General features: G+C 49.6%; 7 protein-coding genes across 7 annotated transcripts; 3 read left to right on the top strand and 4 right to left on the bottom strand.

The window, feature by feature from the left end:
• Positions 1-3,217: 3,217 nt before the first annotated feature.
• On the top strand, positions 3,218-5,414 carry BDW43DRAFT_315318 (putative sugar transporter; the record flags this gene model as incomplete). The annotated part of the gene is made up of 7 exons (XM_032048028.1): positions 3,218-3,491; positions 3,625-3,724; positions 3,783-3,795; positions 3,854-4,071; positions 4,153-4,302; positions 4,358-4,791; positions 4,849-5,414. 7 exons carry the CDS (start codon positions 3,218-3,220, stop codon positions 5,412-5,414), a joined length of 1,755 nt encoding a protein of 584 aa, XP_031895984.1.
• Positions 5,415-6,547: 1,133 nt separating this feature from the next.
• Positions 6,548-8,733, bottom strand: BDW43DRAFT_315317 (serine/threonine-protein kinase; the record flags this gene model as incomplete). The annotated part of the gene is made up of 3 exons (XM_032048027.1): positions 6,548-7,694; positions 7,751-7,995; positions 8,290-8,733. The coding sequence occupies 3 exons, from the start codon at positions 8,731-8,733 to the stop codon at positions 6,548-6,550; spliced, it is 1,836 nt and encodes a 611-aa protein (XP_031895983.1).
• Positions 8,734-10,629: 1,896 nt separating this feature from the next.
• BDW43DRAFT_197860 (uncharacterized protein) lies at positions 10,630-14,240 on the top strand. The gene is made up of 3 exons (XM_032039101.1): positions 10,630-10,660; positions 11,055-11,287; positions 11,358-14,240. The coding sequence occupies exon 3, from the start codon at positions 11,376-11,378 to the stop codon at positions 14,049-14,051; it is 2,676 nt and encodes an 891-aa protein (XP_031895982.1). The 5' UTR covers positions 10,630-10,660; positions 11,055-11,287; positions 11,358-11,375; the 3' UTR covers positions 14,052-14,240.
• On the bottom strand, positions 14,241-14,960 carry BDW43DRAFT_197766 (uncharacterized protein). The gene has a single exon (XM_032039100.1). It carries the CDS (start codon positions 14,886-14,888, stop codon positions 14,430-14,432), a length of 459 nt encoding a protein of 152 aa, XP_031895981.1. The 5' UTR covers positions 14,889-14,960; the 3' UTR covers positions 14,241-14,429.
• Positions 14,961-15,085: 125 nt separating this feature from the next.
• On the top strand, positions 15,086-16,924 carry BDW43DRAFT_197720 (putative methionine aminopeptidase, type II). The gene is made up of 6 exons (XM_032039099.1): positions 15,086-15,176; positions 15,235-16,013; positions 16,091-16,354; positions 16,408-16,572; positions 16,622-16,708; positions 16,763-16,924. The coding sequence occupies exons 1-6, from the start codon at positions 15,134-15,136 to the stop codon at positions 16,817-16,819; spliced, it is 1,395 nt and encodes a 464-aa protein (XP_031895980.1). The 5' UTR covers positions 15,086-15,133; the 3' UTR covers positions 16,820-16,924.
• BDW43DRAFT_197679 (beta-lactamase/transpeptidase-like protein) lies at positions 16,869-18,671 on the bottom strand. Its single transcript, XM_032039098.1, has 2 exons — positions 18,468-18,671; positions 16,869-18,415 (listed from the first exon to the last, which is right to left on the bottom strand). Exons 1-2 carry the CDS (start codon positions 18,585-18,587, stop codon positions 17,030-17,032), a joined length of 1,506 nt encoding a protein of 501 aa, XP_031895979.1. The 5' UTR covers positions 18,588-18,671; the 3' UTR covers positions 16,869-17,029.
• Position 18,672: 1 nt separating this feature from the next.
• Positions 18,673-21,643, bottom strand: BDW43DRAFT_197678 (putative C6 transcription factor (Leu3)). The gene is made up of 6 exons (XM_032039097.1): positions 21,296-21,643; positions 20,760-21,223; positions 20,268-20,705; positions 19,941-20,206; positions 19,357-19,890; positions 18,673-19,300 (listed from the first exon to the last, which is right to left on the bottom strand). Exons 1-6 carry the CDS (start codon positions 21,491-21,493, stop codon positions 18,987-18,989), a joined length of 2,214 nt encoding a protein of 737 aa, XP_031895978.1. The 5' UTR covers positions 21,494-21,643; the 3' UTR covers positions 18,673-18,986.
• Positions 21,644-21,986: the final 343 nt, after the last annotated feature.

Raw genomic sequence — 21,986 nt, 5'->3', positions numbered from 1 at the left:
TTTCTAGATTTCTTCTCCCCACATTGTTGCTGATCTTTTGATGCCACGTGCTTCTTTCTTCCGTCTTGTCATCTTCATTCATTGAAGGTACTACAGTGCTACCATGTAGTACTCAGAGTTGACTTGTCGGATTGGGAACAAGTGGTTGCAGTTCAGAAAGGCCCATTCCCGAGATGGTGGGGCAGGATTTGCATTCTAATTTACATGGAAATGTAACACTACTACGAAATACTCTACGATGAAAATGGGATGTTCGTATTAAGTATCTAGTTGCCTAAGTACTAGAATCGGAAGTTATGCAATTGTATTTCCGAAAAGGTACTACTATTAGCATTCTCATTGCGGAAATATTCGCTTTGATATTTATTTTTCTAATATATATATATTGGCTCGTTCTACTCCGTATCGCTCCATACTTTTCTCCCAATATCAGGAGTCGAAAAAGGTAGTATTGAACAGCCACGGTGAAAAAAAAAAAAACTGAACCCTAGAATGAGAAAGCTACCGATTGGATCAATCTCAAGGATAGATGTGGAGTTCTCGGGCAAAGTCCTAGGCCGGCATGACGGATGCGGAAATGACCGCCCTCTCGCTTATGACGATCAATACTTGGGTGGGAGAAGGAATGAGCTGCGCCTAATGAGACAAAACCTCGTGTTTGTGAGGGCATTGCTTTGTGTGGATTGATTGAAGTCCACGCTATATGCGTTTTTCTCTCTCTCTTCTATGTGTACTTTGAAAGGTCTTTCATGTTCTTGAGTGATGGAGGGTTTCACATCCAATTTACAAAGTACTCACCACCGTGGAAGTAGTTTAGTCTACGGGAGAGTGCAACAGGATCTTTTGCATAAAGTGTGGTGATTTTTATTCTCATTTTATTCTCATTTTATTTTACTTTTTTCGCATTGATACTCATACACTGGCACGACTCAGCTTGCCGGACATGGCTGAGTCTTCCCTAAGTGGGACTAGCGTGACCATACCAAGTACTATGACGTAGGGGTAGCCACCACCTATGACCAACTCGGCACGTGGACTCATCTTTTCCGCCTTATGCTACTTATGAGTATGGTTTTCCCCTCATGCTTCCTTTGATCTCGAGCTTAATGATTCAATTGCATGATCTACAAAGGTGGAATCTAAAAATGAATCCTCCTGGATCCTCCAGCTGAAAATGTATTGTGGTGGACGAGTAGGTAATGGATGTCCCAAGACGGAGCCAAGAGATGACCACTGGCTTTGTCCAATGAGCAGCCAGGAGCGTTCTCTAACCCGTTTCCAACTAGCGCCCCCTTCAGCGTTACCGAACCATGAATCGATTGGACTTTACAACTATAGCAGTACTCTTTTGATCTCACTTTTAAGAGCAGTGACCATTTACGGTCGCTGCAGAATCCGTTTCAACTATGGTTCGACATATGTCGGAACCCCCCGAAACACATTTTGCAAAAGGGAAAAAAAATTGCCCTTCTGGGACGGTTCCATATACATATCAACATCCATTCCAATATCTTGTAATGTTCACCCCGAGTACAGTTACAGACCGAATACCAAGCCTTTTTGACCGGCAGGCTTTTCAGCCTTCAACCTTGTATCGACGATCGTCTCACTCTCTACTGTGCTAACTTAGCGCACTGTGTATAATTTAACTGAGTACAGATCTGCTCCATGGTCAGACGCGAGATGGGGCCAACAGGCTTGCTTTTATAGGTTAGTCTGCCCTCGCCGGACTCGCCGTAGTGTTGGCTGGTTGCAACTTTGCATGCGCCAAGGGCCGTGGTGTCCCTCCACCATCAGTCCTAACTGCTCTTCCCTCCAATCATCTTCCCCGCAAAAAAACCCATCGCTTTCGGCCGGGGTGGATCTCCCTCAAACCTATCAAACGGTCCGTGTTCTGTTTCCTGCTTTAGGTCGGGTTGGTACCTTTCCTTCGATTAGTATGTATGTATGTATGTATTATTCATGTATTGTGCATGGTAACGGGGACGGTATTGTACCATTTTAAATACTCCATAGGAGCTTTCATTATCCCTAGGTGAAGTAGAGAGGCCGGGAATCCACGATATAGGTGATTGTGATTGCGATTTCTGGTAGAAAAAGCTGACCTCAGACGTCATCCCATGGAGCGACACAGAAAAGTTGGATGGTAGCGAGAGTGGTATCAGGCAGGATTCTGTGGTTGCCACTTACGAGGTCATTGCTTCCACCAAATGAATGAATGTATTGTTACCAATACCGTCGAGACCCCATCGGCACAAAAAAAAAAAAAAAAAAAAAAAGAGCAATACCTCATCCAAGATTGACTGATAGGAAGCTCTATCTTTCTCTCATGCTTTTTTCCTTTCTTTCTTTTTTTATTTTTTTATTTTTTTATTAACCTCCCGCGTTAAACTGAATGCTTATATAGGCCCCAGACATCCTCAATTCTTCTTCTTCTTCGTCGCCTTTCCTCATCTCTCTTTCCTTTACTTCATACTCTTCCCGATATACTTCCTCCCTCTCCCTCTTCCTTTCCCCCCAAAACCACCTCTTACCCCCCAAACCCTGAATACTGGAACCAATAGCTATTGTAAAATAGCCATTCCGGAATCGTTACTCTGTTTGCAAACCAGTTTTGCGATCCAGGGAACGGACAGACGCCATAACCTCAAGTCCACATATTATCCTGTCAGATCAGCGGACTGTCAAAAGTTCTCTGGTCTCAAATTCTCTTCTGATCTATATACCATTTCCACTTGTTGTCTACACCAAAGCTTCCATCGGCGTGACAGAATACCGTCATATCTCCAGCTATACGACAGTAGCAGCTACCTCGCTCAGGTATATCCGGAATTTCGACCAGATATCCGGACAGAAGCACGAGCCCATTACCATTATTTTTATTTTTATTTTTTGCTCGACATCACGGTCCCTAGCGACAACAGATGATACCCTGAACGGTCCACAGCCCAGTCCAATATCCATTGCACCTTGCCATTTTGGCCCTTGAGCGTCAATTGCCCCGGTTTGCTTTCCCAAGAGCCCTTGACTTTCCAGGGAATTCGATAGAGATTGCCTTTGCGACCACCACGGACCAAAGTAGACCTAGACCCCTTCGAACGGCTTGCCAATCGACACCCCAGATCTCAGACGATAGAGAGTCATCGCCCAACAGCATCGAAAAACTTCCCAGCACGCGCCAACCCATCTGTCCATAGCAGCAAACCGGTCCGGAACTATGGTTTTCAACCCATTTAAGAGACACGATCACGACTTCCCCGGGGTGGTCGTACCCCTCGGCAGTGCCCCTGCGCATTCTCACCCGAACTTGGCGATAGATGAAAAGAAACTTGGCCCTGACGAGAAGACTGACGACAGAAGCGATAGAGCGCCCTCTGAAGAAAATGGTGTTGCCACCTCGCTCCCGGACAATGCCCACCTTACCCTTGAAACCTTGCGCGCCGAAGTTGAAACAGATGTTGCCTCCTCAGGCCATGACTCTGCATATGATCGTACGTTCCTATACTGTTGCCTATGAAATAGTTTTTTGCCCTTGAAAAAAGAGGAGAGAAGGAGAAAAGCAAAAAAAGAACCTCTTCCCTTTTGCGTTGTCTTTTGAGACGCAAATCTAATGGTTGTCTACAGGCAAAGCAAAAGTTATCAACCGAGCCGTCCAGGATATCGGCATGGGCCGTTATCAGTGGGAGCTGTTCGCCCTCTGTGGGTTTGGTTGGTTAGCAGACAAGTAAGCTGATATTCCCATATCTTTGGTATTGAATGTGCCACTAACTTGCGTTCATCAGTCTCTGGTTGCAGGTAAGAGGGAGGAATACGCTTCGTTAATAATATCCTGTCATGTACTAAGGTTGTATAGGGCGTTGCCCTCACCCTGACTCAACTCTCCCTAGAGTTTGGTGTCTCTGAAAGTCGCGTCCGTTTCACCACCTGTGCGTTGTTCCTGGGTCTTTGCCTGGGTGCCTCGTTCTGGGGTGTTGCATCTGATGTTATTGGACGTCGTCCTGCTTTCAACCTGACTCTCCTTATCACCGGTGTGTTCGGTCTGGCCGCTGGTGGTGGACCCAACTGGGTCGGGTATGTCTTTATTTATTTATTTTTTTTTGGGGGGGGTTATTCTGACCTCCAGTTATTAATGACTGCTAACGAAAAATCTAGAACCTGTGCCCTATTCGCCTGCTTGGGCCTTGGTGTCGGTGGGAATCTTCCGGTTGATGGTGCACTATTTTTGGAGTTCCTGCCATTTGCTTCAGGAAACCTCTTAACCATGCTGAGTGTCTGGTGGCCCGTTGGTAACCTTATTGCCAGGTATGCTCGATCATATATATTCATGCGCGAGAATTTTGACTAACAGCACACGAAGTTTGCTCGCATGGGCATTTGTTCCGACTTACTCTTGTGATAGTGACCTTCCCTCCTGCCACAAGGTTGCCGATGGGGTACGTTGCTGTAGAAAGGAGGACAACATGGGCTGGAGATACCTGGTTCTTACCTTGGGTGCTCTGACTTTTGTCATGTTCCTCTGTCGCTTCTTCCTCTTCCACCTCTATGAGTCCCCCAAGTACTTGCTCTCCCGTGGTCGCCAGGCCGATGCTGTCGCCGCGGTTCACGGAATTGCCTACAAGAACAAGAAGAAAACTTGGCTCACTGAGGATATCCTGAATGAGATCGGCGGCTACCCGGAAGAAGAAATCAAGCAGACGCTTACTTCCAAGGAGATCGTCTGGAGATACCTGTCCAAGTTCTCTATGCAGCGCATCAGACCTCTGTTTGCCACCAAGCGGCTCGGTATCAACAGTATGTCTCCTTCCAACTATTTGCAGCACCGCAGCGTGAAGCTAATTTAATTTACAGCCGTCCTCCTGTGGTTCTGCTGGGCCACTATTGGAATGGGTTACCCCCTCTTCAACGCCTTCCTGCCCCAGTACATCAAGGCTGCCGGCGGTGCCACCGAACAATCCACCTACATTGTCTACCGCAATTACGCCATCACCTCCATCGTCGGTGTTCCGGGCTCCATTCTAGCTTGTTTCACCGTCGACATCAAGTATGTGGGCCGTAAGGGCACCATGATCATCTCCACCCTGATCACCGGCGTTCTCCTCTTCTGCTTCACCGCCACCACCGACCCCAACATCCAGCTCCTGTGCTCCTCCCTCGAAGCCTTCTTCCAGAACATCATGTACGGCGTCCTCTACGCCTACACGCCCGAGGTCTTCCCCGCCCCCAACCGCGGCACGGGAACCGGTATCGCCAGTTGCCTGAACCGTATCGCAGGTCTGTGCGCCCCCCTCGTCGCCATCTACGGCGGTTCCTCCAGCCCCAACGCCCCAATCTACGCCTCCGGCGCTTTGATGCTGGCCTCCTTCGTAGCTATGTGCCTCTTCCCCATTGAAACAAGAGGGAAACAGACCCTCTAAGTCCACTTTCTCTTCTCTCTTTAAATCCCCCTCCATTTAAAGGAAACAGAAGAAGAAAATCTGGACCTTTTGGGCGGCCCAATCCATTTCACTTCTTGTTTATGTTACGTTTACGTGCATGATGCCATTTCCTGCAAACACCGCCCTCCCTCAACTCCGAACCGAAAATATTCCCTTTTCTCTCATGTATACATTGAATCAGTTCATGTGTGTTATGTTCACGATGCATGAATGATCGAACAATTCGAAGGCGAAAGATAGTATATATATCTCAATATATACCCATGTGCATACATAGCGAGTCCGCGAGCTAGCTAGCTAGTTGGGCACTGTTGAATACCATTTCTGTGTTCTACTTTTTAAGTTTTATTTAGGCACTTGCCGAGAATCTTGAGTAGATATTCCTCTCAATTGGAAATTCCGTTAGTTAGATAATGGAATGGGTTGAGTTATTAGGATTTTACTTCTTAAGTGCCTTGATGGTAGGATCGACTGAGGACTCATTCTTCCTAACTAGTAAATGCGTCAATGGAAAGACAGACAACCTTATGTAGTGCCTTAGGACTAGAGATCAGGTGACAGGGAGTAAGTACCGCACTAAGTTTCTACACTGTACTTGTATCTAGGTAATACTTGTCTGTATATTGTGATCAGGCGAGAGGTGAAAAATCCAGTGAATTGTGAATATATCGATTTCTAGATGCACATGTTTGTCACTTCTGTACTGTACAACGTCGAGGGGAGTTTACGCGTAAACGAGACAAAACAATTACAAAAGCAGGCCAATGTAACAGACGAACTTCTTCGAAATGCAAGTAAATCCCTATGGCCCGGATTCTCCTTATGCTGCGGGGGTGTGGGAAATAAAATAGAATAAAAAGTGCATAAAAAACAGAAGAGAGAAAAAGAAAAAGTAACGTTAGATATCCCATAAACCAGATAAAAGCCCATACAATATGCTTTGCCCGAACCTGAGTAATCCAGAAAAGAAAAGAAAACAAAATAAAAAAGCCAAAAGACGAATAACACCCGAGACAAATGCGACCCTACCACCCAATACTCATGGAATAGAATTCATGGCCCATCGTTTTTATTCGTTAAAAAGAAGTCATCTTGGAGAGGTACTGAAAAGCTTAGACAACCTGGTGCCGTCTCCCTCTCCTCTCTAACAATGTTGCATTATCCAGACTAAGTTCGAACGGTTGCCGCGAGGACCGAGCAATATTCTGCTTCGCTGCCGCCGCCACCTTAGCACTATGTGTACCGTAGCCCTGCTGCGGCTGTCGTGCTTGGGCAGCGGCGCTCGGGTGAGCGCCCAGATTCGTAGATCGTAATTTGGCCTCCATCGCGGCCACCTCCCGAGCCTGATGCGAGCCCTTGTGGACCTTCGGCGCCGCATACTCATCCTGATGAATGGGCTGGTAGGTGACTGGCGGGTTCGGTTCCTCATCGAAGTCCTCATTGAGGGGGTTCAGAGCCGACCGGAATCCGGTGGTGGGGTTGGCCCCCCGGGCGCGATATGTCTTTAGCCGCTTGCTTTCTTCTTCTTGCCGGTGGACGGCATAGCCCACATCGAAGACTTCGCGCAAGTTGATCGCTCCAGGCGATCGGAAGTCCATAGGACGTTCCAAACCGGCGGAGGGCTGATCCGAAAGTCGAGCGCTAGCCGGGGCGTACGGTGCCTGGTCCGCAGCAAGGGCATCCAAAGGTTGTTGGCGTGAGGGTAGCGGTGTGGTCAGTGGAGGAGCGTCGGTGGCCGCCATGGTCTCCTCGTCGCTTCCACGAATCCAGGGGTGGGCCAAGAATTCTTTGATCGAGTATCGTTGGTCAGGGTCTACCGTTAGGAGATGAGAGATCAGATCCTTTGCCGACTTCGAGATGTCATCCCACCACGGCGACAAGAAGGTATACTGGCCTCGAGCCACCTTCTCCGTGAGGACTTGGATGCTCTCGTCGTAGAAGGGAGGGAAGCCGCAGAGGAGAGTGTACAGCACACAGCCCAAAGCCCACATGTCGACACTCTTCGAGTATCTCTCATCCTTGACGATTTCAGGGGCCGTGTAACCGACGGTTCCACAAGGAGTCATCGTCTGGCTGTCCCAGATGACCTTGGAGAGACCGAAATCGGCAATTTTAATGACACCGATCCCGCCCGAACCCTTTCCGGGGATGAACTCCCCTTCATCGACTTTGTCCTCATCACCCGGTTGGACAGGTTTGGGGTCCTTGCTTGGAACAAACGGAATCGGATAGAACAGAAGATTTTCTGGCTTGATATCACTGGAGACGCCGTCAGCATCACGTCAAATGGCCTCAGGGGACTTGAGAGATCATACCGATGAACGACGCCGGAGGTCTCGTGCAAATACTCAATTGCTTTTGCGACCTGGGTGATGACATGACGACTCAGATCCTCGCTGAAGTAGGTTAACCGTACGATCTGATGGAACAGCTCGCCGCCTGGGCAGAGTTCCAGAATGATATAGTAGTACTGGCGGGATTCAGAAAATGACACGAGTTTGACGATGTTCGGGTGGTCTATTTGGCGCATAATTTGGACTTCTTTCAAGATGTTGGCGCGCTGCAATCGAGTTAGCAACGTTTTGTTTAGTAGAAGAAAAGTGGAAACGGAGGTGAATGGTCGAGACGAGATAGGAAATAAGAGGCAGTATATTTGCGCACCTCCGTAACCTTGGTATGTTTGACCTTGGGATGCAGATGGGCGGCGGACTAAAGAGAGATGGCGAAGGAATTGATTTAAGCACTCAGAAAGAGAGAAGGCGCACAATTGGAGGGGGTAAATGGGGAAGTGTGCGTAAAAGGAGAAAGAGGTATGGCAGGAGAGAAACGAGGGTGTAAATCCAATTTGGCCTACCTGGTTGCTATTCATTTCAAACTTTCGGACGACTTTGATCGCTACTTCGCCGTACTCTCCTGTGGTGTCTTTAGCGCGATAGACGTTACTGAAGGCGCCGTCCCCCATCTTGTCCATCAGGATCCAGCGCTCCAGTCCCGGGTACTTGGGCATTTTGTTCCGTTGGCTTCTCTCCTCAGCCACAATCTGTTCGATTTCAAGCTCCCGAACTCGTTTTGTCTGGGAGTCCGCGGGTGACTTTTGAGGGGCCTGGGCCTGACCGTTGCCCAACCTGCTGTCAATGGCATCTAGGTTCCCCGCAGCAGGAGGGTAGGAGCCTTGAGGTTGACGTTGGTGTTCGGCATGTATGGGAGAAACATTGGTGGTTGGCTCGGCATGGGGGGTCACCAGCCGGGCCTGTTTCCCATGACGTATGAAATTCTTCAAATTTTGGATGGTACTCATGGTGCTGAGTAATCAATCGGCACAGAACAGAGAAAAAAATAAGGGAAGAAGAAGGGAGGGGAAAAAGAGAGAATAAGGAGAAGGGGGGAAGTGTGGGGGACTATTGTGTCGGGAAGGAGGATGCAAGTTAAAAAGAATGGGAATGAGAAATACGGACAAGGGAGGCAAAAAAAATAAAAATAAAAATAAAAGAATAAATGATAATAATGATGATGAGAGATTATCGGCCAGAATGACGTTGGTGATGATGGCACGGGCAAATTGAATTCCTCTCTTTTTTCTTTTCTTTTTTCTTGTTTCTTCTATTGAGTTTCTTTCCCCAGTTAAGGTCTTTGACTCTTGGTGCTTTCCCTTATTTTACTTTTATTTTATTAGTTTTTTTCTTCCCTTGAATTTGTGAAAATTCCTTCTCTTCTTTTCTTTTTCTGACCCCGCCGAGTCTGGGCTGGCGTCAGTGGGAGTTGAAAATCAAATCGATAAGCTTGTGGTGGATTTGCCGCAAGACAAATCAAAATTCTCCAGTGGGAATAAAGGAAAAAAATCCAAGAGAAAGCAAATTGCTCACCAGTATGAGCCCTAGCGAGTAAATGTCGTCAGTCCAGGAAACTGGGGCCTCTAATTCTTATAAATGAAATGTGACGACGGGGTAGGAAGCGAGTTAATGGCGGGCGGGAATCAATGGTGGGGAAAAAGCGAGAATGAAAGGTGATTTAGTTCAGTTCGTAGTTAAGTAGTAATAATAGTTAAACAATAGGAGTCGAGTCGGTAGTCTTCAAGAGATCAGAGACAAAGAAAGAGAAGAGTAGTATAAATGTTCCCTCCCCATCCATCTTTCCCAATAGCTTCATTAAAGAGGATAGATAATCAACCCAATTCTTTCATTGTTCGCTTTTTCCGTCAATATTGTAACTTCGCTTCTCCACGCCATGACGTCGAACGGCCGCGGTTATGTCATCCGATGACTCAGCCACGGCTTTTTGGAAGGTCACATCATAAGTTACTGTACCATACCAGTACCTACCTATCGAACAGGGACAACGGATACCACCTAGGATTCCAACTACTACTTTCCAGTCAAGGGAAGATTGATATCATCCGCTAGTCCGATCCTCTGGCGTCATTCGTCCCGATACTTGACTTGAACTCCTGTAGGATCATTCTTTAAAGAAAGAGAGAGAAAAGGTGGGGGGGGGGGAGCATGGAATACTTAAAAAGACATTGAGATGCGCACATCCGTATGGACATGCACATGATATTGACATCCATATGCAAGGTACATATTGTATGTACTTCTTCTACGATCTAGATAGGATGTGCTTATGGTATGTATGTGTGGATGTATGTATCTCGGAGATCCGGATGTTCTGCACACGAAGTTTCAGTAACTTGTCCTGGAACATTAAAAGAAAAAAAATTAAATCTCCTGCTGCAAAGGGATTCAATGGAGGTTTAATAGTATACCCTCTGGAGAACCGTGGGCATGAGACGCCACACCCGAGAATAGATTTTTGACAATAAGCATGATTAGCATTATCGATGACATGACCAGAATGACAAACAATTAAGAAATTAAGAAAAGAAGAAATAGAAAAAGAAAAAGGAAAGGAAAAGAAAGAGTGAGACAAGAATTACTAGTAATACATACACACACATCGGTATGTACATATCTACGTACCATGGGGACCGTCGTACAGCATGAGGGAAAAGGGCTGCAGGGGTGTGAGATTCAGTCACGAAATTAATTAATTTGAAAAAGGACTTTGACACTGCAGGTTGACTACCACTCCAACCACTACCTACTACAATGGACGACGACACGACCCCACGTTATCTCTTGCTCCCATTTCCTTCCTCGCCTCTTCATGTATCGTGTCCTCATCTTTGTTTAAACGAAAGACAACTTTCCATCAACAACTGATCTCTACAGGTAACTCATTCATCCTGGATCATCCTTGTCTGTCACTGGTCCATTAGGGAAAATTAACCCACTTAACGCTTCGGATCCGCAACGTGGAATGTCCCTTTCATTGCCTCGCTGTCGCACTCTTGGTCTCTTTTGGTACCAACACGCTTGCTCCTGCGTGTCGCGCCCTGCCTCTTCACATTTTTAAGTTGGGTACAGGACTCTATTTTCGGAGTTCTTCATTCAGCCTCTGGATTTATCCACTGTGAAGAGTGGATTTCTCACATCTGTCGTTGTGAGAGACACGCTTCCTGAGTACGGTACCTACGCCCTTACGCTGCTGCCCTTACTCTGTTTTTTATTCTAATCCCGCCCCCTTAACTCTTGGTCTCTAATCATTCATTTTAAAAGACAGAAGGCACTTTGGTGGTCTATTCTTTCAAAAAGTTTTTTTTTTCTAAATTCTTTCCCACCCTTTTATTTTAAAGCCATTTTGGACCCCTCCGGTTGGACCGTAGCGTCGAAACTCGACCCTACGGATCGGATCGCCTTGCTTTTCGCTATGCGACGCCAGCATCAACCATCCTGGACCAATCTTATTTGAAACAGTCTTGGTATCATGATATTACTTCCCAGTGACCCCGTAGTTTGGTAATATTTTTTTGGCCAACAATCCGGTGACCCAACAACGGTGAGAATTTCCCGGCTTACGGTGGTGTAGTTGGGCTCTTCGGTCAAGATGCCCGGCATTGCTGGCACGTCTCCCGCCTCACTAGAACACTTGGACCGGCCGCTATTCAGGTCCCACAAGTCACTCCCCCGAAGGCCTAATGGCGATCCGAGTGTCCATGTCATCCACGCGTCTCCATCCGACCCCATCGTTGACACTTCAAATGGCGGTACGCTCGCAACGCCGCCCGCTCTCCCTTTAACACCCCCCGGTGCGCCTCCAGATGAATCTCCAACTCCCAACGAGTTGGAAATGCAAAAGTTCCCTTCTTCGCTTTCTATGTCCGGAGCCGTGACTCCTTCCAAGCCATCGCATCCCCCGACCCCCGAAACGACGCCCCCTCGACTTACTACGACTACGTATCGACCCGGAATTGGCGGTCAATTCCGACAGACATCTTGCTCGTCTCGAGCGGAGTCCTTCCAAACTGCATGCGAAATGATCTCGGATGGTGAAACGGAGACCCCTCACAGATCATCCCCACCATCGCGTCCCTCCACTAGGCAGAGATCGTTTCAAAGAAGTGTCCAGTCGGAACGCAGTGATGTCCGGCCAGACGACACCCCGGCTTGCGAGGAGCATCCCGATGCCACGTTATTAAAGCCATCTCGGTACGAAGGTATCAATGGGGAATGGGCAACGGAGAACACCGACAGATTTTCCCCCTCTCGCCAGAGGCAAAGGCGCTCAAGGAACCATTCCTCTGACACTCCGACCGCAAATACTCCTGAACAGCCTCGCGATGTGAACAGTACCAGGGTGTGTGAATTGGATGTCTTACGAACACGCGGGAGGAGTGTGCGGGTCCGGGTCCGAGATACTCATGGCACCAGCGCCAGTCCGTATCCGGAACAGTTCTCGGAGAAGATCGACTGGAACCCTGCGGAAAGCCGGGTTGATTCTTATGACGCAGACGATTGCCGCCGATTTTCGAATGTGTCCACGTCATCGACAATCGAAGTGATGATTGTTGACACACCCGAACCGTATAAGCCCTCCCTGCGCCATACGGAGAAGAGGGTTTCACTGCGTTCAGCCAGCTCTCCGGTTCCGAGGTCTGAGCGTGGGTCACTGGTCTCGAATCCAGATTCGCAGCACCGCTTGGTTCACAAGGTTGCGCGGATCTCGGAAAATGACCGCAAAAGCATCGCGTCGGAGATGTCCATCTCGGAGGGCTCAATCCATGGTGCTGGGGGGCCTCAGCCGCATGTGGAGGTCGTTCCAGTCGTTGTGATACCAGAGCGTCATTCTTCTTTGAGATCCTCGACCTCAACCAGCAGAAAGCCGTCCAGTGCTAGCTCTCAGCCATCAAGCCGCCGAACGCGCACGAGATCAGGGAGCAGGCCAGAGTCGTTTGATCGTCCTCCCCAGAAGAGGCGTACTCTATCTAATTCGAGTGCGCCCTCTCATCAGGACACAGACTCCAGGGGTCGCAGCGTCGGTCGACCTGCCATCCCTCCACGCAGCTCCTCGTTATCTGCGCCTACCAGTCAGAATAACTCCCGTGCCGCATCCATTACCTCGGATACTAGTTCACGAAATCACCCATCGGCGATAGAGACCGAAACGCAAACCCGGCCTCCCGAGCCATCCATGCCTGAGCCCGCCAAAGTCAGTCATGTCCGTGGCCGGTCAGACATTCCAGATGTCGTGAAAACGCAGTCTATCCTGATCGGAGTGGAGGACATGGCACACTTGCGCTCACCGTCAGGTGCTTTCACGCAAGGGTCAATCCCGTCGTCATCGCCAGGCCTAGTGGAGATTAATGAAGCTACCATGGTGGCATTTTCTCTACACAACAATGAGTCTGTTCTGCTGGTTAACCCACAACGGCAGCCGGCACCTCATGGGCTAGGGCTACGCATGGAGTACCAAGACAATTTGGCAAAGCCAGAACTTCCTCAAGGCTCGGAGCAGTATGAGGTAAACTCGCCGCTGCAGAACCCGCGCCAGCCACCAGAGCCTCCAGTATGTAAAATCATTCCACCCACCCCGGTGAATGAGGCAGACCGTGATCCCGAAAGAGACACGAGAACTGGCGAGACCGGCGAGCACCCAGCTCGTCGATTTGGCTCTGTTCGGCGCCCTTGGAAGCTCCGACCTCGATCCGATTCGTTTAATTCCATTGCCCGATCGTTTTCAGTGACGTCGGCGAAGAACCGCATGGCAGGGAAAGATCTAGACGGCAAACTCCACCCGTTCTGGCGACCTCGTCGGTTCTGGGAAGATACATCTGAATCCGAAGACCAGTCCCCAAGAGAGCAAAACTTTCGCCCTTCCACCTTGGAGCCGGAACAGGTCATCAGTAATTCACTGGGGATGCCCCAACAGCGGGTTGTATTTCAGGGGCCTCCCATTTCTCCTCGTAGCCTTGAAGCCAAACGGTCCTTCGATGAGGCAGCGTCCCGTCGTCAGGCTAGGGATAGTCTTGTGGGCAGCCGAGTATTCATGCCTGAGGCGTTATATTCACAAACTTCTCTCCACCAGCGACGATATCGCTCCCTCTCATGGTGGCGACTGCGGCTTCGGTTTGGTTCGGTACGTAGCTTCCGCAAGCGCCTGAGACGCAGTTGGCAGCAGCGTGCCGAGGGGAAACGAGAAGCCCGACGCGAGAGGCTCAAGCAAAGTATTGGTGAGGCTGTCCTTGTCGACTCCAGCACGCAGACACGGAGTATGGTGCAATAACTTGCCATATGGTCGCTTGGGTATGATCAGCACCTGACCGATATGATGAATGATGACCATGCATAATGGATCGGTGTTCCTCCCCCCCCCCCCTTTTTTCATCTTTTTCTTGTTACGTTTATTTTTCTGTTGCAACTATACTTATGCTTGACGATTCACGATTGATGGACCCCACAGAACACGCAATGATTCTTCGGATGCTATGATAGCTCGCATTGATGTGTCTATTCTCTGTATCATACAATGAGATTATAAAATTGCCCGTTCTGAGAAGTATAAAATCACAAATAACTACCATAACAAGAACTTATTTTCGTTAAACCCACAGAAATACACTGCATAGACAATATGAGATATAATGGTCAAAAGAAGAAAAAATCATCTCCACCTTCCCATCCTCCCTCGAACAGCCATTCCCCCAAATTCCGCTTCTCTCTCCTTCTTCCTCCTCATCTCCTCCTCCCTCTCCTTGGCATAAGCATCTCCCAGCCCTTCCTCTCCCTCGTCCCTCCACATTCGATCCACCGCCTTCACATTCTCCCACAACCCAGGATCCAGGAAAGGCTGCGGACCCGATGAGAGATCGTACTCTGCGGTCGTGGGTCGAGATCCCCTGATGTCCCCAGACTGGTCCTTTGAGGTAGGTTTTAATTTGGGCTTGGATTTGGGTTCAGTGGCCGCTGATGTGGAAGTAGAAGCTGATGTTGATGTTGATCGGATATGGATGGGCGGGTAAGTGGCGGTAGTATTGGACAGGGAGGGTTTTTTAGGAGCTATGAGGGGCCGTTTAGAGGGGATTAGAAGGGTAGAAGGTGAGCGAGATGTTTGAAATGTCATTTAGCTTTATCAAGACTATAGATATATAGTATACTATTGGACTGTTGTGATTGACTGGGAGTAGTGGTGTGTAGTACGGCACTGACTGTATTACTACTGCATCATGGCTCGGTATGAATGGATGACCCCGCGCTATGCCCAAAGGGGAACGTAGCTCTGGCCCCCAATATTTAATCATAAAATCTGACATCCAACCTCTATCTTGAACTGCAACAACTTCACAAGACACGGATCTTCATGTCGAAATGGGCTCCAAAACATTCGAAGGAGAGAGCAAGAATGGCGGTAGTATGAATTTACCTCCCCTGACATTACATTGTTCTGCAGTTATGCTTATATTCTCCAGATGGCCCGTCCAACACCGCAAAGCCTAATGCCGGTGGGGAGCCGCGAGGAGTCCACCTGTCCCGGGACGGTGATGGCAGTCTTGGGGAGGGAGATGGAGACGAAGATGGCGATGGCGACAATAAAGCCTGCGCTGCTACCTTGTCGCTGACGCAACAGCTTGCCTCAGAAACCACCTGTAAGAAGAAGAAACGAAGAAAGCCCAAGAAGAAGACCCCAAAGACCCAGTCGTCACCGCCCCGTGTCCCGTTGGGTGACCTCTTCCCTACGGGCCAGTTCCCGGTCGGTGAGATTCATAATTACGAGTCCGTGGTCGAGGGCACGGCTCGCGTGACGGCCGAGGAAATTCGATACGAGTCCCGTTGTTACCTTCGGGACGACAGTGTCCTCAACGACTATCGCAAAGCCGCAGAGATACACCGCCAGGTCCGACGCTGGACGCAGGAGACTGCCCGGCCCGGACAGACCCTCACAGAGATTGCCGTCGGCATTGAGGATGGTGTGAGAGCGCTACTGGATAATGCTGGCCTTGAACCGGGCCAGTGTCTCCAGTCGGGCATGGGATTCCCCACGGGGCTCGCTCTGAACGATTGTGTTGCACATTACACGCCCAATCCTGGCCAGAAGGAGATTGTCTTGCAAGCGAGCGATGTGATGAAGGTTGACTTCGGCGTTCATATAAATGGCTGGATTGTTGACAGTGCGTTTACAATGTCTTTTGACCCAATCTATGACAATCTGCTTGCCGCCGTGAAGGCCGCTACGAACACTGGTATCAAGGTGGGAAAAGGCCCAGTGTCGCGTGTTTAAGAGCATGGCTAATTTTTCTTTTCTTTTCTTTTTTTTTTGTTTTTTAGAATGCTGGAGTTGACGTTCGTATTAGCGATGTCAGCGCTGCCATCCAGGAGGTGATGGAAAGCTATGAGGTTGAGATAAACGGTAAAGTGTACCCCGTGAAGCCGGTGCGAGACATAAGCGGGCATGATATCAAGCGGTATCAGATCCACGGTGGGAAATCGATCCCGTTTGTGAAAAATTCTAGTCAAGTAAAGATGGAAGAGGGGGAGATCTTTGCCATCGAAACATTTGGATCGACGGGGCGTGGTTCTACAGTCGATGGCGTATGTCTCCTTTTCCTACGTGACACTGAGAATATTGCTGACATACATTCCAGTTTGGTACCTATGGATATGGGAGAAACCCAGACGCGCCCAAGAGGGTGACGTCACCTCTCGCCTCGGCCCGATCCTTATACAAGACGATCAATGAGAATTTTGGCTCAATTGTTTTCTGTCGCCGCTACCTCGAACGGCTTGGCGTCGATCGTTATTTGGCCGGCGTATGTATCCATCATCCTGCTCACGGAATAGTGTGCTTACTCTGCGCAGATGAACAGTCTCGTGAAAAATGGAATTGTCGAGGAATACTTGCCTATGATGGACGTGAAGGGGTCGTACTCGGCCCAGTTTGAACATGTACGTACGCTCTTATAGTGAACTATAGGGGATTCAAGCTAATTCTAGATACAGACGATTCTGTTGCGAGAGTCATGCAAAGAAGTGATCAGTCGCGGAGACGATTATTGACACCTGACATCTGTGATATCGATATCTGTCCTTTTGACTCTCTGGTTTTGACGCCATCCAACATGGCCCATGTCCAACATTCGTTTACAATCTACATTCGTGTCCATTCATCCATTCAACATGGTCCAGTATATTACTTTCAGTACTATATGCACGATCTATTATGCTTCTTCAATACTCTATCTCATGAGTCGTATTCTAGTAACTGCTTTAAGTAGAGGATTTCTCAATCCTCTGAAACCAGATCAACTCCCCATTCATTGTCGGCTCCAGACCAACGCCCACTTCACGAACCCCGTCTGGACCCAGTCTGAATTCCGCCCGAACAACCTCATGATCGCGAGGATCCTTATTTTTCTCTTGCAATCTCGCCAACCAAAACTCCCCACTTACATGCTCCATCACAATCAGCATACTGAACTCCTGACACAGCCGATCACCAATCAGTCCCTCCCCATCCGCCCCAACCACCAACTCCATACCCCCATACCCAGGATGCCAATATCTCCCCCCATACTCTTGAATCCCCAAGGCCGGTAAGACTACCGGACACGGCACTTCAGGATAAAGCCGCTCACGAGCCCTCGCCAGCGCCGCCCGCCGCCCCTCGACCTTTCCCTTGATAACCCTCCCCCAATCCACCCTCTCCACCCCCGGCGTCCCCAACATCTCATCCAACAAATACATATACAAAACCTGCTGCATCATATTACTCCTCACTGTCGCATTCCCGAAGATAACAACCCCCCACTCCACCCCAGGAAGAAACATCACCACACTCCCAAACCCCGCAATACTCCCTGTATGCCACACCACCCGCTGCCCCCGATACCCATCCACCCTCCACCCAAGCCCATACAAATGCGTCCCGGGAAACAGATTCGTAGGCCCCTCACACACTATCCTCGGCGCCGTAAGCGCCTCCCGCGCCCTCTCACTCAACACCCCACCCCGCATCATACACCGCACCCACGCCGCATAATCCACAACACTACTAATCATGCACCCGGCCCCAGACAGCTCGCTGTACTCGGGATATTCTAGCGCGCTATACCCGGACCCAGAGACCCACGCATATCCCCGTGCTATATCACCCCCGTCCGCCTCCGCCTCCCCAACGCTCCAATATGTATTCCGCATACCAAGTGGTCCCCAGATCCGGGCGCGGAGAAACGACCCCAGCTCCACGCCTGTGATCTTCTCGACTGCCACCGAAACGGCCGTGTACATGAAGCTGTTGTACATGTATTTCTCCCGTGGGGTAGCGGTTAAAGGTAGATGACGGAGTTTGCGGACTTCGGTTTGAGGGCTTGCGCCGGAGGGTGTGAAATGGTAGCTGTGTTCTGGGAGGCCGGTACGGTGGGACAGGGCGTCTTCGAGGGTTATCTGGTTTGTGGTTGTGGGGCTTGCGAGGATGAAGTCGGTGGGGAGGAGGGTGGAGAGGGGGGTTGTCCAGGTTAAGGGTTTGGTATGTGATTGGGAGTCGTCGATTAGGAGGGCAACGGCGGCGGCTGTGAAGGATTTGGTGGTGCTGGCGGTATAGTAGAGGGTCTCTGGGGTGGCTTTGGTGTTGGGGTATTGGGAGTGGCCGTAACCCTTGGCTTGGTTAGGTTGGTTGGTTTAAGGGGGTGCTTTGTGCATAGCATACCTTGGTGAATGTGTTGGGCCCGTCAATGATGGCGATAGAGGTGCCTGGGACGTGCCATTCAGTTAGGAGGCTGTTGACTAAGTCGTCGAAGGCTGGGGTGAAGGGGGATGCTCGTGGCATTTTGAGGGTTGAGGGTTGAGCAGAATGTAGAACTGAGGTAGGGGTTCGAGTAGGAGAAACACTCTACTTATGATTCAATATAGTTTGTAAATAAGCACTAGTATTAGTGCCGAGGCTAAGCCTCCCTTAGTGACTGCTTCTCCAAATTCAATCTCAATCAAATCATCGTTTCTTCGTTAAAAGTAATCGTCTGAAGGTCGTCCCGATTTGAGCGGTCTCCGACAGAAATGCATTATGGAAACAGTCCGACCAGACTCCTCGCTCCCCGTCCAACTTAAAGTGGCCCGCAATTGGGATATATATACAAATACACACAAATACTATGTAGTCAACCAGTCGTAATAACGCCAGTAGTCATAACACGGCAGAGAAAAAGAACAAGACATGATGGGGCGAAAATTATGCGATACCTTGAGCCTCCATCCCGGACATGGTAGAGTATGAGTATGGCAAATCAACCAGCCCATCCAACAGCCAATTCAATGGGTCAAAAACCTCGTAGTTGGGCTCCATAAACCCGCTGGGCAGTCCGCCAACGCTGCTTCCAGATTGAACCCCCATGGTGGCTTGCCCAAGCAAAGGAGCAGGAGCCGGCGCCAGACTAGGATCTCCACCAGCTACACCAGGGGTCGAGTTGGTGTGGGCGGCTCCAACGGAGGACGACGCAGATGATTCTGCGTTAGAATCCGGGTTGGTCGGGTTTTTGAGATAGGCTGCATGTCGGGTCAGTTCCCATTAAGATAGCGCATCCATTAAGGAAGAATCATACCTTCTAAGTTTCGGCCTTTCGTGCGTGCGTCTTCTCGCCATCGCCACACCGAGTCGAAAAGAAGTGACATACTCATCCGGCACCGAACTTTCAACATCAACGAATCATCCATCTCGGAGCTTTCGGTGGACGGCTTGGGGGTTGGCGCACTTCCCAGGCGCCACATCTGGGCTAAAACTTCGGCCAGCCGCTCGGGAAGGTCGTTGCTAGACACGGAATTCCCTCGGATAGCCCAAATGGTCCGGTTGAAAAGATTCTTGGTGTATTCCATGTTGATATGAGCAGCGAAAAAGCTGGTGCCGAGCTTCAACAGTGTGCAGCCTGCTGCAACCATCATCTGATAAATGTAATATGGCGTGTAGGACAGCGCAGGCCCAACTTCCGTTTCCAGGTTCATAGCAGCCTCTAGGAATGTTCGAGTTGCAACATATAACGAGAGAAGGCGATCACGATAATCCTTCCCGGTAGTATCGTCGAAGAAGACGGACAAGTGTAGGTGCAGGTTGGATGCGCGGAGATAAAGATCCGTAATGCCTGGGAGAGTTAGCATGGGGCTCATGTGAGTAGCTATGTGCAAGACTCACAGTCGTTCTGTGGCTTTAACTGAGACTCAAGTTCTTCAAAATCTCGGGAAAGAAACGAGATCAATGTGGACCGTTCCTGGCCATTGCAAAGCCCGACAGGATCCCGCTGGTTGGTATAGAGTGCTCTAGTGACCTTGTCACAGAACTTCTCGATCTGAAGTCGCGCGCGGATTCCTTCAGGCAACTTGAAGTTTGGGTCCGACGATTCGCTCGACAACGTCCAATCATACAATGTGGACGGCGGTTGCCCATAGCCGGTTGCGACCCTAGATAACTGGTCAGGACAACAAGAACCCCAGAGATTTAAAGCAACTAGGAGAAACGTACCGTTGCGCAACGATATTACAGATAGCCCAAGTCCTCACTTTATCCTTCAGCTCTTCTTCGATGAGTTCCACCCGAAATTTACTGAAATCCTGCGCATAGGACGGACGATGCAGACCGAGCTGCATGGCTACCTGCATCATCATTCCGCAGAGCATGAAGGTAGGATCGGTGGAGGTACTGCTCGTTGGGAACGGCCAAGTGCAAAGCAGGCAGAGAGCTTTTACAACATGGTAGCTCTGCGGGATGTCCGCCAGTGTACTCCATACCAGTCGCGAAACGGGACCGGCGAGAGAGTTCAAAAGGTGCGTATCGGTCTGATAACGCCGAGCGCCAACACTAATGATTGTCCAGAATAGCAACGGCGAGGCATTGTAGTACTCGTCAGGCGGCTGTCCTCGTTCAAGGAATGGAAGAAAAGGGTGATAAAACGTAAAGAACCTGGCAAGATTAATACGGGGCTCCCTACAGTACCATATCTAGCTCATGACTCACAGATCGAATAACTCGGTCACCCTCTCGGGCACAACCACAACATCTTCGATCCGCTTAAAATGATGGTTCCCATTCCTCATGTAATTGGAACCATCGAAGCCCGAACGTAGGTCCAGAAGCGATGCGACTGCTTCATGGGAACCCATGTACTGATCGGAAGACATGACAGAGGGCGTATGGTAAACACCAGCGGGGCTAACATGACTCGAGGGTTCTTGCTTTGGAGTATGTTGGGCAGATTGCAACGGTGGCGGCGGTTGCTGATGCTGTTGGGAAATGGACGTGGCAGGACTCGCCTGGACGCTGGCTATCTGCTTCCTCAACTCAATGATCTCTCTTTCCATCTCCGCATTGCGACTGCGCTTTCCGACTCTCTTGAAGTTGGACTCGATTTTGCAGTCGAGTCTTAGGCGACGACATCGTGAGCAGTCCGTCCATGGGTCTTGAACGACATCGCATCGCAACTGCCAGAATGAAGTCATGGATTAGTCTGGCCTGTGAGGGGATCGATCGACATGAGAGTTTCAGGTACTCACCTTCTGTTGGCGACATTCGTTGCACGCACGCTTTACCGGCTGCCTTTTCTTCTCCTCACGAAGCTCTGCATCCTCCACGTCATCCACGCTACCAGGAGAGCTATCTAACCCCGCCATGGCGACGTTGCGCTTCCTGGCTGGCCCCATGCCATCGGGTCCGCCAGTAGCCGAAACAGATGTATGGCTGACACCTCCCATTACGGGACTGGTGGCAGCAGAAGCATTATTCCCTGCACTGGCCTCCAGATTTTTTCCCTGCAGGCCCCCGCCTCCGATTCCGCTGGGTAATGCTCCGAGTGACGCCAGAATGGGTTGCGGGCGAATTGACCGATAAAAAGCTCGGACGGCAGAAAAAAAAAGTTAAGAGGATTGGAACTTGGCGTGGCTAATCGCCAGGCAACTCCACCACAAAAGTAGTAAAGAGGGGTAACAAAATAAACCAATAATGGTACAGGGAATATGCAATACAGAAACAGAATGTAATTCCAAGTATTCAATCTACAGTCCGGCTCTACCGTTGTGATCGGGAATCCCCTCAGCGATGGATGAGTAACAACAGTGGGGGGAAGCGTTTGAGAAGCTGTCCGATCTCGCTCTCACGTGGCCTGCCAGTGGGCACGTGATGATAACGCTTTTGTTCTTCCCCAAATTGGTATAGCGGAAAGTATGACCTGTCTTGGCTAAATGCCAT

This window comes from Aspergillus alliaceus (assembly GCF_009176365.1).
Source record: "Aspergillus alliaceus strain CBS 536.65 unplaced genomic scaffold BDW43scaffold_56, whole genome shotgun sequence".
NCBI classification, from domain to species: domain Eukaryota; kingdom Fungi; phylum Ascomycota; class Eurotiomycetes; order Eurotiales; family Aspergillaceae; genus Aspergillus; species Aspergillus alliaceus.
Note: the sequence above shows the minus strand (reverse complement) of the source record. Positions and strands in the feature narration are given on the sequence as shown.